At 39.3% G+C, this 16,483-nt stretch overlaps 1 protein-coding gene across 1 annotated transcript in view; it reads left to right on the top strand.

Annotated features, from left to right (window-relative positions):
• The window catches only part of ALK (ALK receptor tyrosine kinase), a 1,522,063-nt gene that overhangs the window by 995,422 nt on the left and 510,158 nt on the right, over positions 1-16,483 (top strand). Inside the window, exon 12 of the mRNA XM_044058894.1 lies at positions 8,131-8,277. Coding sequence (XP_043914829.1) covers positions 8,131-8,277 — 147 coding nt within the window. The remainder of the gene's footprint in view (positions 1-8,130; positions 8,278-16,483) is intronic.

The raw sequence follows: 16,483 nt of genomic DNA, 5'->3' as shown, positions 1-16,483 counted from the left end.
CTTTTAAAGCTGTTCTGTAGAGTCTGTGCAAGTCATCTGGAAAAGCAGTATGCTTTGTAGGAGATGGCTGCTTGAAGAATTAATGGGACTTGTTTAGACTACACACTTGGACATTACAGCTGCTGTTTTCTCACATCTACTTCTTTGGATTGTTGGAAATGGCTGATCCAATCTGATGTACTCTTCATCATTCTCTAAAATACTTTGTGGTTCATGTTCTCAATGCTTGTCAGCTACTCCTGTATTGCGATGTTTGCAATTTCCTCAGTGGAACAATCCTGCCACACACTATTGTACCTTTCAGTATATAAGTCCCTCTGTCTTGAGTGTATCACACCCACCAACAAGGTGACGGAAGATTTCCTGCCTGCCTACAGTACTGAAAGACTATCTGCCTCCCTTATTTAGTCCTCTATCAAGGAACCAAAATAATTCTCAACTCAATCCCTTTTTGAATATTGACCTGCCTGCCCTTCAGGTGACGGAAGATTTCCTGCCTGCCTACAGTACTGAAAGACTATCTGCCTCCCTTATTTAGTCCTCTATCAAGGAACCAAAATAATTCTCAACTCAATCCCTTTTGAATATTGACCTGCCTGCCCTTCAGGTGACGGAAGATTTCCTGCCTGCCTACAGTACTGAAAGACTATCTGCCTCCCTTATTTAGTCCTCTATCAAGGAACCAAAGTATGTTATGGGCTCTGCACTGATGATTTTTAGCCTCTGCTTTCAGCCAACCTATAGAGTGTATTAGTTCCCGTGCTTGTGTGCCTAGCAGCCGTACCTCTCCTCTCTTATCCCCTTACTCCTGCCTTTACATTACTCTCTTTTCCTTGATACTCTCCCTCTTTTCCCTGCCCTAGCCACTAGGTGGCGCCTCCTCATTCTCTTCTCCTTTCACTACTTCTCATACCTAGAATCTGGCCTTAAAGTTTTAGTTACTTTCCCTATCTCCCTAAGCTCGACATTCTATCTTTCCGCCTGCCTATCTCCCTACTAATAGTGCTGGTACGGCTCCAGTACTCTGCCTGACCTCTCAGCTCCTCCTTACCCCTCTCGACCTTACCTCCTACTGCTTGTTCTTTACTTACTCCAGTATAACTATTTCTATTCCTCTGGTCTACTTTGGTCTCCTGTCTTTCTCCTCCTTCCATATACTGTTTGCTCCTGCCATACCTACCAGCATTTCTGATTGTCTCCGCCTACACCTCTGTTGTGTACCCGCTCCGTTAGCCCCACGGGCTCACTCCGCTCCCCTCCCTACCCCCAATTCCCACCCCCCCCCCCGGGTCCTAACCTTATAGTACTGTGGGGCACTCCCCCCTCCCCCCCTTCCCATACCTCTCCTTCCCGCTCAAACGCCATCCCTCCCACATACCCCACCTCTTCAACACACTCCCACTGTATTTTTCCCATTCCAACTCTCTACATCTCTTCCTTATCTATCTCACGTTTATCCTCACCACTCTTCTGTCCACTCTTCCGTATTCCTTTTTACCTTTACATCTACTCTACAGTAGAATTCCCATTTACAACCTGCTTCCCATACACTCTATTGCCTTCTCTACTTTCTCTAACACATCTTACCATGGCTACCTATCTGCATAGCCAGCATTCACTATCATTCCTACTACTCTCCACCCTATGCTCAATCTATCTCCTATCCTCTTACAAGGTATCTCTTGATACTCTATCCTCCTTCCACATAAACACACCTCTACAGTCACCACTCCACTTATCTCTTATCCTTTTACTTCATCAACCCCCAATTTTCAACTACCTAAATTCCACAGACTTAGACATCTCAACTATGTCTTGACTACCTATAACAAAAATAAAACTCTAACCTTACATAAACTCTACCTGGATATCAAATGTAGCAATCCTACCCTTCAAGATGGTGATATCCACCCTAACCCTGGTCCATCTCTCTCTTCCCCACAGTATATACACCCATAATCAACAACAGCTTCTTAATCGGACATCTTAATACCCAAAGCTTAAACAACAAAGTACCATACCTACATGCCCTCCTTCACATACATTCATCTGATATTCTATGCCTCTGAAACCTGGCTAAAACCTACCACTAAAGACACTGAAATAATTCCCCAAGGCTATAACATAGTAAGACTCGATCGTCCCAAAAGAAAAGGTGGTGGTGTTGCTATTCTTTTAAAACCACCTAAATATCACTCACCTTCCTCCCTTCATCTCAAGATAGCAAGATAGAATCCATCATAGCCAAACTCCAATTAAATTCCAAAAATCCATATATATCATCTGTCTGTACCTGCCTCCTGGTAACAATATTCCAATACTCAAGATTATCTTAGTTGCTTATCAACTACTTATCCACAGGAAACCATCATTCTAGGTGACCTGAACATAGACTGGAATAGCATTAATGCAGACTATCCTTCATCCCATATTAACCTTCACGGCTTCACCCAAACCATTACCTTAACTACCAGGCTCAATAAACACACTAATCGAGAAAGCATTTTAGACTGGATACTCATAAACAGACCAAAAGGTAATTATAAAGTAGGAACCTTGCCAGACGATGTTAGTGACCACTCCTTAACTTTTATAACAAGAGAAAAAACTGACTGTCCAAATCCCCACACTACTAGAAAAATACGCACCATCAAACATTTTAATCCTGACCTATTTCAAGCCGAACTCAGCGTGTAACTGGAACCCACTAAAAACACTTCCTCTTGAAGATGCAGTACTACATTTTAACAAAATATTTCTATCCATTCTTGACACACATGCACCAGAGCTGCTATTAGAATAAAATCCAATACAGCCCCTTGGCTCTCCCATGAAACTAAAAATCTTATTCTCGCTAGGAATAAAGTCTGGGCCATCTGGAGATCCCACAGAAATAAAACAGATCTCCAACTCTTTAGACAGCATAGAAATCTAACTAAAAAAGCAGTCATAGCTGATAAAAAGAAATTCTACATTGACCTTCAACAAACCCATCTTAACAATTCTAAACTTTTCTGGTCCTCAATCAATAAACTCCTCTCACCAGGAACTTCCAAAACACCTTCCCCACTAAATGCAGACCCTGATACCCCACAACAGACTGCAGATGCTCTTAACTCATTCTTCACGGAAACTATCCAAGCACTAGCTAAACAACTTAATGCTAACAACTTCTGTCCTCTGAGTAAACCAACCAACTCCTCTTTTAACTTTTCCCTACAGCCTATCCCCACATCACATATTCTCAGACTACTTCTTAAGCTAAAACCTTGTACCCCCTCTGCTGATAAACTCCCTTCCCTTTTTCTTCAAAAGGCTGCTAAGGTTGTTGCATATCCCATATCTATTCTTATAAATAGGACAATTAGTGAAGGAATCATCCCAAGTATGGAAGGTATCTCATATAATCCCTCTTCACAAAGGTGGAAACTCAACCGACTACTCCAACTATAGGCCCATCGCCTCCTCTCACCGCTGTCCAAAATTATGGAAAAATGTATCCACCTTCAACTCGTACAATATCTCTCAAAACATAACATAATAGCTAACTGCCAACATGGCTTTAGACCACATCACAGTACTACCACTGCCCTACTTTCCTTTGTAGAGACTATAAACCAGAACCGTAACAACAACCTACTCTCTTCGGCCCTCTTCATTGACCTCTCCAAAGCATTCGATATGGTAAACCACCCCTTATTACTTAATACTCTCGAATCCATCTCACTTGATCCCCCAGCTATTAAATGGTTTAAATCTTACCTCACTGACAGAAAACAAGCTGTTCTCTGGGACAATCACATCTCATCTCTACTGCCTGTTTCCATTGGGGTTCCTCAAGGCTCTATCCTCGGCCCACTTCTTTTTTCCATCTTCATTAATGATCTTCAAACTACAATCCCTCAAGCAACCTGCATTCAATATGCAGATGATTCAACACTCATTTGCTCAGCTCCTTCTACCCCAGAACTAACCTCTCTCACCCAAAAGTATTCACTACAGTAGAAACATGGTTCTCTAATCGCTTCCTCTTACTAAATGCCAAAAAAACCAAACTTCTTCTATTTTCTCCCACAGCTAGAACCTCCCCTTTAAATTTCTCCATCTCTTCGAACAGCGCCACTGTTATCTTACCCGACACTTCAACTAAATTATTAGGTGTTACAATTGACAATAAACTCTCTTTCGACCTACACATTAACAACTCCATAAAGTTAGTTAACAGAAAGATAGGATCCTTATATCGAATCAGACCTTTTCTTACACCACCTACCAGAACAAGGATTGCTCACTCTCATCTTATATCAACTCTTCTATATGCTGCGCCTATCTTCACTAACCTCAAATAGACCAGCCTTAGCAAACTGACAACCTGCTATAATAACATTGCCCGCTTTGCTACTGGTAATCCCTATAGAACTCATCACTGCCTCAACTTACAACTTCTAGGCTGGCCTGAGTTTCAAAACTATCTTTTAATCCATCAACTCTGCATTGCCCATAAAATACTATACCAACCTAATAACACCCCAATACTCTCTCAACTCATAACCCCATATAAAAATCTCAACTCTCTCCGCCATCCAGTAAACTTCTGACAAGTTCAACAAAGTCTAATAATAATGCTGGTGACTCTCTATTTACCAATGCTATTGGGTCAAAATGGAATTTGTTACCCACTAGCTTAACAAAGATAACTTCATTGCCCCTCTTCAAACAAAACATTAAAAGGCATTTCCAAAATCACTGGCTTTGCTCCTGTCATAAACCTGATTAGTCTATCTCTATTACTACCCAACAAAACCCTTATTCCCATCCTCATTATTTCCCTTACCCTTGCCTTTCCATATAAATCCAATCAATTCTTTTGTCACTACTTGTTAATTGAGAATTGAACTGCATGGAGTAGTCATAGTAACTAACTCCTGTACTAGTATTTTACACATAAGAGTGTTATCTTTTATTTTTATTTTTATATGTTTTTACTTGCTAACTCTATTACTAACTCTTAGATGTTCATTATTATTAGTACTGTTAGTACATTTTATATAACAATTTGTGTGTGTAAACTTTTTTACTTCTTCTTAGAATGTATCTCACTTTGTGGAGCTTTTCTCCCCGGGCCTCTACTGAAAATGGAAATTCTTCCAGCTAGACTAGCCCGGTCAACAAATGTAAAATAAAAAATAAATAAAATAATTTTGGGCCTTTGTCCCCCTTTTATTTTTGGCTTTGTTCAGATTTCTTGAGCTTAGAGGCTGAGAAGTATGGTGTTCCTTCCTATGAGAGGTAGTGAATAACTGTACATAGAGTTAACAAAACTCGTCTGTGACTGGTCTTAATGAATAGCTAGCAGTAGACAAGGCCAACAATGGAGAGGCATTTGACTAGCAAACGTGAATTATCTAGTTTCTGCTAAGACAAAAGTTAGGAGAAAGAGAATCCAGCTTCACCCAGTCAGTTATTAGAACTGACTACTGGGATCTGGAAACAGAGGGACATTTCAAATGTAATGGAACGACATGATTGCGTACAACCTCTTTTCTGCTTATTCTTTATTTGCATCATCTGAACAAGCAGATATTATAGAGAAATGAAATGGATGAAAATGTGAAGCTGAGATGCAATTCTGACAAGCAGTCACAATGGGCAGGGGGTTAGTGGGGTTCTGTGGGAAGTAGCACCACCAGCTGGAAAAGAGGTGAGCTGTTATTTCCATGGATATTACTGCCAAGGTCCTCACCTGAACTTCTGAAGGAGATTCATAATGTAGCTCATAAGACTGACTCTGATAGAGTGCAATTAAAGTGCATTTAAATGAAAGATTAACTAAGATGGTGTAGAATCGACATAAAATACCTTGCAATATTAATTATATTAATTTATTGGCTAATTCATTGAGTGGTCCAATTTACAATGTAGTACAACACCTTTGCATGCTGCTGGTAGTGGTCTAAATGGATCCAGATTGGACCAGGTCATTATTCCAGCTAACAAGCACAGGTAAATGAAATAATATCTTACTCATAGACGGAAGCTTGTCAAAAGACAATCTGATGCCAGACAGAGTTGTTTCCAGTGAGTATAAGGAATAACTTCTTATCAGGAAGGTTGAATGAATGATACTGGAATGATGTTGTTGATGGATGTAGTTCTGACTACGCAGCGGGAGAGATTGTACTAGTGGTCAAACAGTGTTTGCTCTACTCCACAAAATAAGGAGTTAAGAAAGGTGTGAAGTAGTGAGCAGGACAAACAGCCTTAAACTACCTTCACTTTGAGTTTCTAAAGCTTAAAGTTGGATAATGTGGTAGTTGATCTTTTACTGAACCTGTTTGTGGAAGCCAGACAAAGTTGCTAATAAGAAGCAAGGTTTTGCAGATTAGCTGAGCCTCCATAATGGAAGTGTACAAACCACAGGGAAAAGCCCTCTTGTGCCTTCATAATTTGTCTGAGTTATTCTTCCTTTAGGACTGTGTACATATATATATATATATATATATATATATATATATATATATATATATATATATATTATATATACACACACACACACACACACACACACACACACACACACACACACACACATACACCCACGTGTGTATACATATATGTGTATATATATATATATATATATATATATATATATATATATATAGATATATATATATATATATATATATATATATATATATATATATATATATATATATATATATATATATATACATACATATATATATATATATATATATATATACATATATATATATATATATATATATATATATATATATGGGTCCACTACATATGACCAAATGTTCATATGACCAAAGCCCATTTGACTGAGACCATAATACCGAAAGTTCATTTTACCGAAAGCCCATAAGACCAAAAACTCATTTGACCGAAAAACAGCACTGGCAGGTATATGCCCATTTCCCCACTGTAGCGCGACCCTGGAGTGAGAATATTAAGTTGGGGGGTGTGGGGGGCAACCACATTGGCTACTGGTAAACTGGGTTTGACTAGATAGCAGGCAGCCTAAAAGCTGGCCAGGCATAGTATGTAGGACCATCTTTCATTCCTTGGATGGAAGGTATGATATGATACCTCTACTGGTTCACCTTCATTCAGAAGCCAGTGGTTGCTCCAAAGTGAAATTCTTTACTTGATATGTGTGCAGGCAGCTATCCTATGCAAAGGAATATTGATGTGGTATAATGCATGCATTCCCTATGTATATGCACTGTACTCTGCATATGTAGGGGTATATTGCATGCATTCCCTATGTAAATGCACTGTACTCTGTGCACGTAGGGGTATAATGTATGCATTCCCTATGTAGATGCACTGTACTGTGTGCACGTAGGGGTATATTACATGCATTTCCTATGTAGATGGACTGTACTCTGCGCATGTACGGGAGATTGTTCAAATATAGCAGTCATCCCTCATTGATATGATGACTTGTAATAACAAGGCATCTCACTTCTTCACCCCCCCCCCAATTCAAGCCGTCATTAAATGGAGACTTCACTTCACTGAGATATATGAGGAACACATGGGCCATTTGGGATCCATCAGTAGATAGTCTGTGGTCTGTTCAGAAACAGTCCTTAAATTATTGGTCCAAGTCAAAACTTAAAAGGACTGGGGTAAAGTTTCTTTAAACATATCAGTGTACTAGATAGCATGTCACTACACCACATTATAATTTAGTGGTGCAGTCAGTAAGTAAGATAAATATATGGATAGCAAAATTCATCAAGGAGTATAAAATATGTGATAAAGTCACTCTGCAGCATGCTAGCTGTTTATAAAAGAAGTGGAACGAATCATAAATCCCAAACAAGGCTAGAAGCTGAACTAGTTTTATACTGAGACTTGCAGTGTCCTTGAGACATACAAGTTATCTGCGCTTACTTAGTAAGACAGCATATTGTATCATTCATCTCGATGATATCTTAATGAAGATCTCTATGTTGTGATTCATTAATGAGATAGTAGTTATGTTCTACAGTTTGGCAATAGGATAAATAATTATTCATATGCATGAAACTTTGAGATATACTCCTACCTTTCTCTCACATATTTCGCCTTTTCTCTCTCTCTTTACCTGTACAGTGACAGAAGGTGATGGTGAGGTACAAATCAAGCTAGAATTTTGTGGCCACTGTGAAACAGGACAGTGTGAGGCTGACTTTGCAAATGAAGAAGTTGTTTGCTGGTGTCCTCCAGGAACCATCCTTGATGATTACAATAGATGTGAAGGTAAGGCTTCTCAGGGACATTCTGCAATGTATATTAGTGGGTTTTGTGTCTGTGTGTGTGTGTGTGTGTGTGTGTGTGTGTGTGTGTGTGTGTGTGTGTGTGTGTGTGTGTGTGTGTGTGTGTGTGTGTGTGTGTGTGTGTGTGTGTGTGTGCGCACATGCACTTGTGCACACACACACACACACACACACACACACACACACACACACACACACACACACATCTAGATATAGATGTAAACCTTGGCATTTTAGTATGCACTTATCCAAATAAATGTATTCAGAATATATCTATACTGGATTCTTGAAAGTATATTTTCTGAATTTCTTAGCACATTGAAGGGATCTGCAATGCAAGTTAACTATTTTGGCATTAGTCACAACAGTTTATCAAAATCAGACTCATTAAAAATAGTTTCTCCAAACCTTCTTCATTGAATATTTCTGTAACTGCAAGTTTGAGAAGGTCAACGCACCACATGGGGAAGGCCTTTAGGCCACCCCAATTAAATGTAGTCTACCTATGTGGTCATAGTACTTAAAGGTAAGCTATACTTAGGTGAAGGATGCTTCTGACTAATCAAACATTCATTGAAATGGATCTAGAGAATTGATCTCCATCTACTTTCAGTCTGTACCATCGTAAACCTCATATTAACTCTTGCAGGAAAAAGTGAAGTCCCAAGACTGGAAAAATTCCCTTATTAGCCTCAACAAAAAGTTGAGATCCCTCATCAAAACCTCCAAAGCCAGCTATGAAGGCAGAATTGTGGCAAACACTAAAAACAACCACAAAGCCTTCTACAGTTATATCAAGAATCTCCATGGCAATACCCAGATTTGTTCTGAGTTACTGCACAATGGTACCTCCTATACTGAGCCAACAGATATTGCCAACATACTGGCCAACAGATTCAGTGCCAACTTTACCCCTCCCTCCCCCCATAAAGGACCGATCTCAATATCGGAAGAATGCCAGGCACCCAAAATTACTGCAGCACAGGTTAAAGCTGCATTGTCCAAGGCCAAGAATACAGCTTCCATGGGACCCGACAATATCCCTGGCTGTATTCTACATGAATTACAAAGTGAACTGGCACCACATCTGTGTGCCCTGTTCACTCACAGCCTCACCTCAGGCTTTGTCCCTACTGAATGGAGCACTGCTACAGTCATCCCTCTCCATAAAGGAGGAGTGACTACAGACCCTGGAAATTATCATTCCATTAGCCTGACGAGTCTGATATGTAAGGCTATAGAGCACATCACCATGGACCTAATTAACAAGGATATAGGGAATCTTCAAACTATAGATCCCACACAATTTGGTTTTGTGAAAGGTAGATCATGCCTGCTCAACCTGGTTGACTTCTTTGAGTCAGTCATCAGAGCGGTAGATAAGGGTAAGGCAGTTCATACAGCCTACCTTGATCTGGCCAAGGCCTTTGATACCATTCATCACTCAGGAATTATTGATAAACTCACCAAACTAGGCATCAACCCCTATATCATTAGGTGGGTTGCAAATTGGCTCACAGATAGACCCTACAGTGTGAAAGTAGTGGACTTCAAATCATTCTGCTGACCAGTCAGGGATTGGTCCTGGGTGCTCTCCTGTTCGGCATCTACTTCTCAGAAGACCAGGCCAACACGGAGGAACTCTAGCTGACCAAGTTCACAGATGACTGCAAGCTGGGAGCCATTATCAACTCCCCGAGTGATGCAGGCATCCTACAGAAAGGCATCACTGAGAACAATGACTGGTGTCGAAACCATGGCCTTAAGCTTAATGCCAAAAAATGCGTTGTAATCCCCTTTGGGAAAAACTCAGTTCCCACTAATTACCACATCGATGAGAGCCCACTGAACACTGAAGGAGTTATAAGAGATCTGGGGACACAGGTTGACGGCAATCTCTCCTTCGACCACCACATTGCCACTGTGGTCAGAAAGTCCTTCAGTGTGGCACATCTCATTACCAAGGGTTTTGCATCCAGGAAGAAAGATCATCATTTCTCTTTAATAGAGTATAATGCCCCATTTGGCATGTACCTCACTAGACACCTGCAACAGCTACAGAGGCCACAAAAGTACCTCACGAAGAGGATCCAAGGCCTTAAAAGCGTGTCCTACATGGATAGACTCATAAAACTCCAGCTATTCTCTGTCTCATATTGTCTACTAAGAGGTGATTTCTGCTTGACTTACAAAGCCATGTCTGACCCAGCTCTGTTAGAAATTCTGCATCTAAAGAAATTCCATTACCTCCACACCACACGCTCCAGAGACCTCAACCTCATTACCACAATCAACAGAACATGCTGGAGGGACAGGTTCATAACCCAGAGACTGCCCATGCTCTGGAATAGACTTCCCATACATGTCCAGCAGAATATCTCACTGGCCCTCTTCAAGACAAATCTTGATGAGTGGATGGGAAATAGAAAGTGCACCCCAGGGATCATTCCAGTGGCTCTACTTGATAGAGTCATTGAGAACTGATATCGGGTGGCACAATGTCAGGGCACTTCTATGGGCTAGGCTTGTAAAGGCGCCAGGGCCATTAGCCTAGTACACACTTATGAACCTATGAACCTATGTGCTATAAAACAAAAAATTCCATTCTACATAGAAGTATTTAATAACTTTAAAAAATCCTTAAAAAATTACTATTGCTACATTAAGTAGATCAAAGCATCCTAATGTAAAAAGCTTTTCACGCACAGTCACATCAGTGTATAAAAAAAAAAAGAAAAAGTGGTACAAACCCCACTACAGTTGATGCACTGTGCAGGCTTAATCATGTAAATTAATGTACATATGCACAGTACATCGCTAAGATATCTCCAAGTGAGGAAATGAGACAGAACAAAAACTAATTAAACAATACAATGGTATTATTGAACAAAGTAAGAACTTTTAAGAATTGTTTAATGGTGTCATTGTATAATAGAAATATATAATGATCTAGTGTGAGTAATGTGTGGTTTAACAATGGCTGGTTTTGTTGGGTTACTTGGAATTCCTCAGGCTTTACCCTCATGGCCAAACTACATCACACAAGAATAAACCTGCCTTACCCACCCCCGAATATTATATATTGAGTAAGTATTCCATATGGAAGTATAGTTGCTCTCATGCATAGATCATCTAAATGCATTTCCAATGCTAATTTCTTCTGTACTATAATACACAGGTATTTATAGTTATTTGTTTATCCTTCATTACCCTGATTAGTGAGGTGTTTCAAACACCTTTTTCACTGGAGAGCCAGGCCATTTGGGAGAGATATTATACGCAGTGGAAATATAACCATGTGATTTTATAGCAAGCATTGTTTAGAAATTTACAGACAAAGATTTAAGATGATGAGCTATAGTGAAACAAATGTTTAATATATCCTGTAGTAGTGGGTTTCCTCCGGGTGCTCCGGTTTCTTCCCAGGTTAGAGAGACATACATACATCTAGAGTGTTTCTTCCCAGGCCTCCTCTGAAAATTGGCTTTGTTCCAAGTTGGACATTCTCAGTAAACAAATATTAAATAAAAATAAAAAATAAATAAATGCTAACAATAGCAAAGTACACACATGATTATTAGTACAGTGTAAAGAAAAGTATGCAGACACTCTGCTTAAAAATTAAGCATTTGCCGAAATCCATGTGACTTAAGCTTAGAGTATGTGAAGCATACTTATTGCAGTAAGTTTTTTGATGGAGTAAGAAATAAGCTATGGTCTTAAAAGCATGTATGAGTATAGCCTTCATTCAAACTGTCATATTAGAGTGATGTTTTACCAAATGAAAATAAATTTGTTTTACTTCCATTTACTGGAATTGGGTCTTACATTTACCATTCTAAGAATGTGGGTAGTCCTTCTTTCCATTTTGAAGAGTCTTCCATCAAAGCTGTCTTACAGACAGTTGCTGTGTCCTCCACATGCATGAGTAATATTATTTCTTCTGAGCCTCTAAATTTGTGATGTATATACAGAACAGAATAGACCATGATACTGACCACTGAGGCCCTCCCAGCTTCTTCAGTCCTGTGGTTTATAATCCATTGCTTACTTTTATTTGCCTTTCCCTGTTTACTTACCATTTACATATAGCCTTGGTTATGAATAGATTAATTTTAGTGAGTGCAGTTTCACTCATAGTTTATTATGGTGCACCTTATAAAATGCTTTGCTGTAGGTTCACAGTTCATAGTTCATATGTAGATACCAGGGATGCAGTCCATGAGACCATTAAGGTGCCTAGACCAAATTTCCAATTGCTCCAAAGCACTGTCTAGTCAAGTGACTTGCTCAACATCACACAGTAGGCAAATGAAGTTGGAAAGATTCAAACCCTGGACTCTTGGCACCAGAAGCAGCTCATTAACAAGTCAAAGCTTTAGTCTTCTATATTAACTACCGGACTAAGCTGTAATGCTGTAGTCTGTGGAAATGGTAACTCTTTGTGCCTTAGTGTCTTCATTTATTCCTACCTCTTTTGGCTCTATAAATTGCTAATGCAGATAAAGTTTTGTTGTTGTATGCAAACTGTGCAAAAACAAAAAGCCTAGTTTGTTTAGCTCACCATATTATGTTCAATAGGCTATGTTCAAATAATTTTCCTAAGCAGCTTGCTAAACTTAATGGATCATACAGCAAGGAACTCTGTTTGGCTGAATTTAAATGTCAGGAACAAGAAGGAACAACACCATAATCCCTTAGTCACTCCCACTTTTGTACTAAGTACCTAGGCCCATGCTCCCTTTTCCATTCAGTTCCTTATGCCACTGACACTACTTATATCATAAGGAATGTATCTCCAAACCAGGATGGTATCAGCATAAATGTGATTCAAGCACAGACTTTACTAGATTTAAGACTAGAATGCAGTGTTATTTGCCACAAGACTACACCAACTTCACCACAGATCTAGCCGAACTGGCCAATATTTTCAGTGCAATAGAGGAAAAGAAGTTGGAGACGAGGAAAGAATCCAACTTTACAGTCCTATATTTGAAGAAAGCTTATGTCACTGTCCAAAGAAATTTGATTTGGGCAGTTCTGGATCGTTCAAAGGACTCAGTGACAAACATATGAGCAGTGGTTGGACTCTCACAGGGGTTACTAGTGGGAGTGGGTGTGCATCAGGGTACAGCTCTGAGCCCACTGCTGTTCATACTGGTGATTTAGTGCATTAGCAAACAAGTCGGAGGGTGCATATCAACAAAGCTACTCTATGCAGACAGTGTGACACTGTTAGTAAACTCCACACATGAACTTCAACTAATGATAGGGAAGTGGAATTGAAATCTAAATGCATGTGAGATGGAACTGAGTACAGACAAAACAGTGGTCATAGGAGCAAATGGGGAAAATCAGAAAAAGCTGAAAACTGAGAAAAAATGGTAAAATGGTTAATGGCTACAAGTATGTTGAAAGTGTGATTGAGGAGAATGGAGTCTGAATGAGGAGGTCAAAACCAATTGGCACAAAGTGTCAAGGGTAGTGTGTAACAGGAGAATGTCAAACATGCTAAAAAGTAAAATGTATAACACAGCGGTGAGATCAGTTATTCTGTATTGCACAGAAATGTGATTAGTGATGGTTGAGCAGCAGAGGAAGCTTGAGGCAATGGAAATGCCATGCCTGAGATGGGGAGTAGTTTACATGCTGTGAGTTTGGTTAAGCAGCAGAGGAAGCTTGAGCTAATGGAAATGGCATGCCTGAGATGGGGGGTAGGTTACATGCTATGAGTTTGGTTAAGCAGCAGAGGAAGCCTGAGCTAATGGAAATGGCATGCCTGAGATGGGGGGTAGGTTACATGCTATGAGTTTGGTTAAGCAGCAGAGGAAGCCTGAGCTAATGGAAATGGCATGCCTGAGATGGTGGGTAGGTTGCATGCTGTGAGTTAGGTGAAAAAATAAGGGCATAACAGCAGAAGCCAAAGTGTCTCCAATTACAAAGATTGTCAGTGAGAACAGGTTACAGTGGTTTCATCACATGTGCAGGAAAGCAGAAGATTATTTTGCAAAGATTTGGGAGAGACAGGAAGAAGGCAAGAGACAAGGAAAGGAAAGGAAATGGATGGACTGTGTGAGAGAAGATAAATGACAGGCATCGGTGTCATGGAAGGTAGGAATAACTGTGAATCAAAACAGGTGGTTGACATGATATACCAACCACCTGCAAAAATGAGGAAAAGAGGTTATTGATGAGACCCCACTTTTCTGCAGTGAACCTATTTCACACAATTTAGACATGATTAAATTGCATGGTTTTGCTCCTAAAACCTCAAAGGCAAAAGTAATGATTTTCCGTCCTAAATTTCCCACCACACCTGCCCAGTGCAAAGCTTATTCTGAGCCTATTCATACTCCTCCAGATAACACTCCCCATATCACGTTAGTCAATCTTACCTCATTTGTGAAAATGAAACCCTCAGTAGTCAACTTAATTTCAATTCCTACATACACAACACAATTACGAAATCTAAACTTATTTGGGCAGTTATACGGGGCTAAACAAAGCTTGAACCTCCAGAGACAAATCTTACATTATTTCCCGTCATATGTCTTCTGTCATGTCTTTAACAACTTAGTTTCATCATGTTAAAGTAAAGTGGAACAAACATAAAAGGATTGCCCTTTTTGCTTCTGGGCACAACACTTGTACACACAACTCTCTGTCTCTGTGTATGTGTGTCTGTCTCAGCACATCATCTCTTCTCGCTTAAATATCACCAGTACATCAGTTCTACACAACTATGCTTAACTCATAAACTCTTATAGTACCTAACATGCCCATCCCTAGTTCAGTTTATTAACTGCATGGCCACTCCACAGAGTCTTTGATAATCCGGTCATCAGCTAGCCCATATCACTGCATCCTTCATTAAATCCAACAAGTTTAATACCACTGTTTGTAAATTTGGAATAAGCATTCTATAATAATCAGAACTACAAAGGATAGACATTTAAATCCCTTCTGGGCTCTCAACTTAGTAATGAGTCTATATATGACTGTAGTATCAGCTGAGTGCTTCAATCCCTTAGTAAGCCACCCACATACATCCCTTGCTGTATACCTCACCCTCCTTATGTGCAGCAGTTGGACATACTGACTTCCTTAAGCTATGATTCCTTTTAGTTTTACACTTATTTTGTACCAGCATTTATTTTTATTTATTTATTTTATTTATTTGCAGTTTGTTAACCGGGAAAGTCCATTGGGCCAGAATGACCCTGTCTTCAATGGAGGCCCAGGGAGAAAAGCTCCATATACAATTATTACAAAGCTAATATCAACAAAGTTAACAAGTGCAATACAATTTTCAAAAACTACTAAACACAGTAATATAGAGGACAGAATAATAACATTTGAGCAATGCAGTAATCCCAAAGACAGAATAATAACATTTGAGCAAGGTGTTGTACCATAGTATTGAATTAAATTAAAACATAAGTATTTTGGAGTACATAAATATAATTTGGAGTGCATTGCTTCAGAAAATGCTTGTCTAGAGCTGTGCATTATATCTCGTTGTATTATTTAACTATATAATGTCTGCTGTGATGTAGTGTTTTCTTATTGTTGCCTTTTGTCTTGTAGTTGTCTCCTTGGGATACCAGTGAAAATGGGTCGGCCCATCTGGAACTTCCTTGTTAATAAATGAAAACAAACAAACAAACTAAAGAGACAATATAAGACTATAATCGATAGTAAATAAAAAAGTAAATAAAAAAAATCTTTTTAGATGACCACGTGAGATTTAGCCGTGCAAACTATTCATCCCCTTATTATTTCTTGAAACAAGACACAATTTCTGTTATATAATCCTGAATACTAATGAAAGATCATGCCTGATATTTTAATAACTCTAGCTCTTTTTATATGGAAAAGTTTTGCTCAGATGTAATACTATGTTGTAGCTTGTTTCTACCCATTATATTATATACCTTTATTAAATACCTTTATCAAGCACTAACACCATATGAATGTGGCTAAGTTTACCAGAAACTAGCCCACATTCCCTCAGAATTGCGGACAGTTCAGCCATTTCTGGACCGTCATGCGCTTACAGCTTTTAATATGGTAGAAGGTTTGCACAGTCCTGTAAAGTGAATGTCAGTCAAGTTCCACATATGACCTCAGGAATTAATGACATTCATACAGTATAATACTGCAGAAATATACTGAGTAACATTATCTTG

The sequence above is a fragment of the Protopterus annectens genome, chromosome 1.part2 (assembly GCF_019279795.1).
Source record: "Protopterus annectens isolate FY-2018-M chromosome 1.part2, PAN1.0, whole genome shotgun sequence".
NCBI classification, from domain to species: Eukaryota; Metazoa; Chordata; order Ceratodontiformes; family Protopteridae; genus Protopterus; species Protopterus annectens.
Note: the sequence above shows the minus strand (reverse complement) of the source record. Positions and strands in the feature narration are given on the sequence as shown.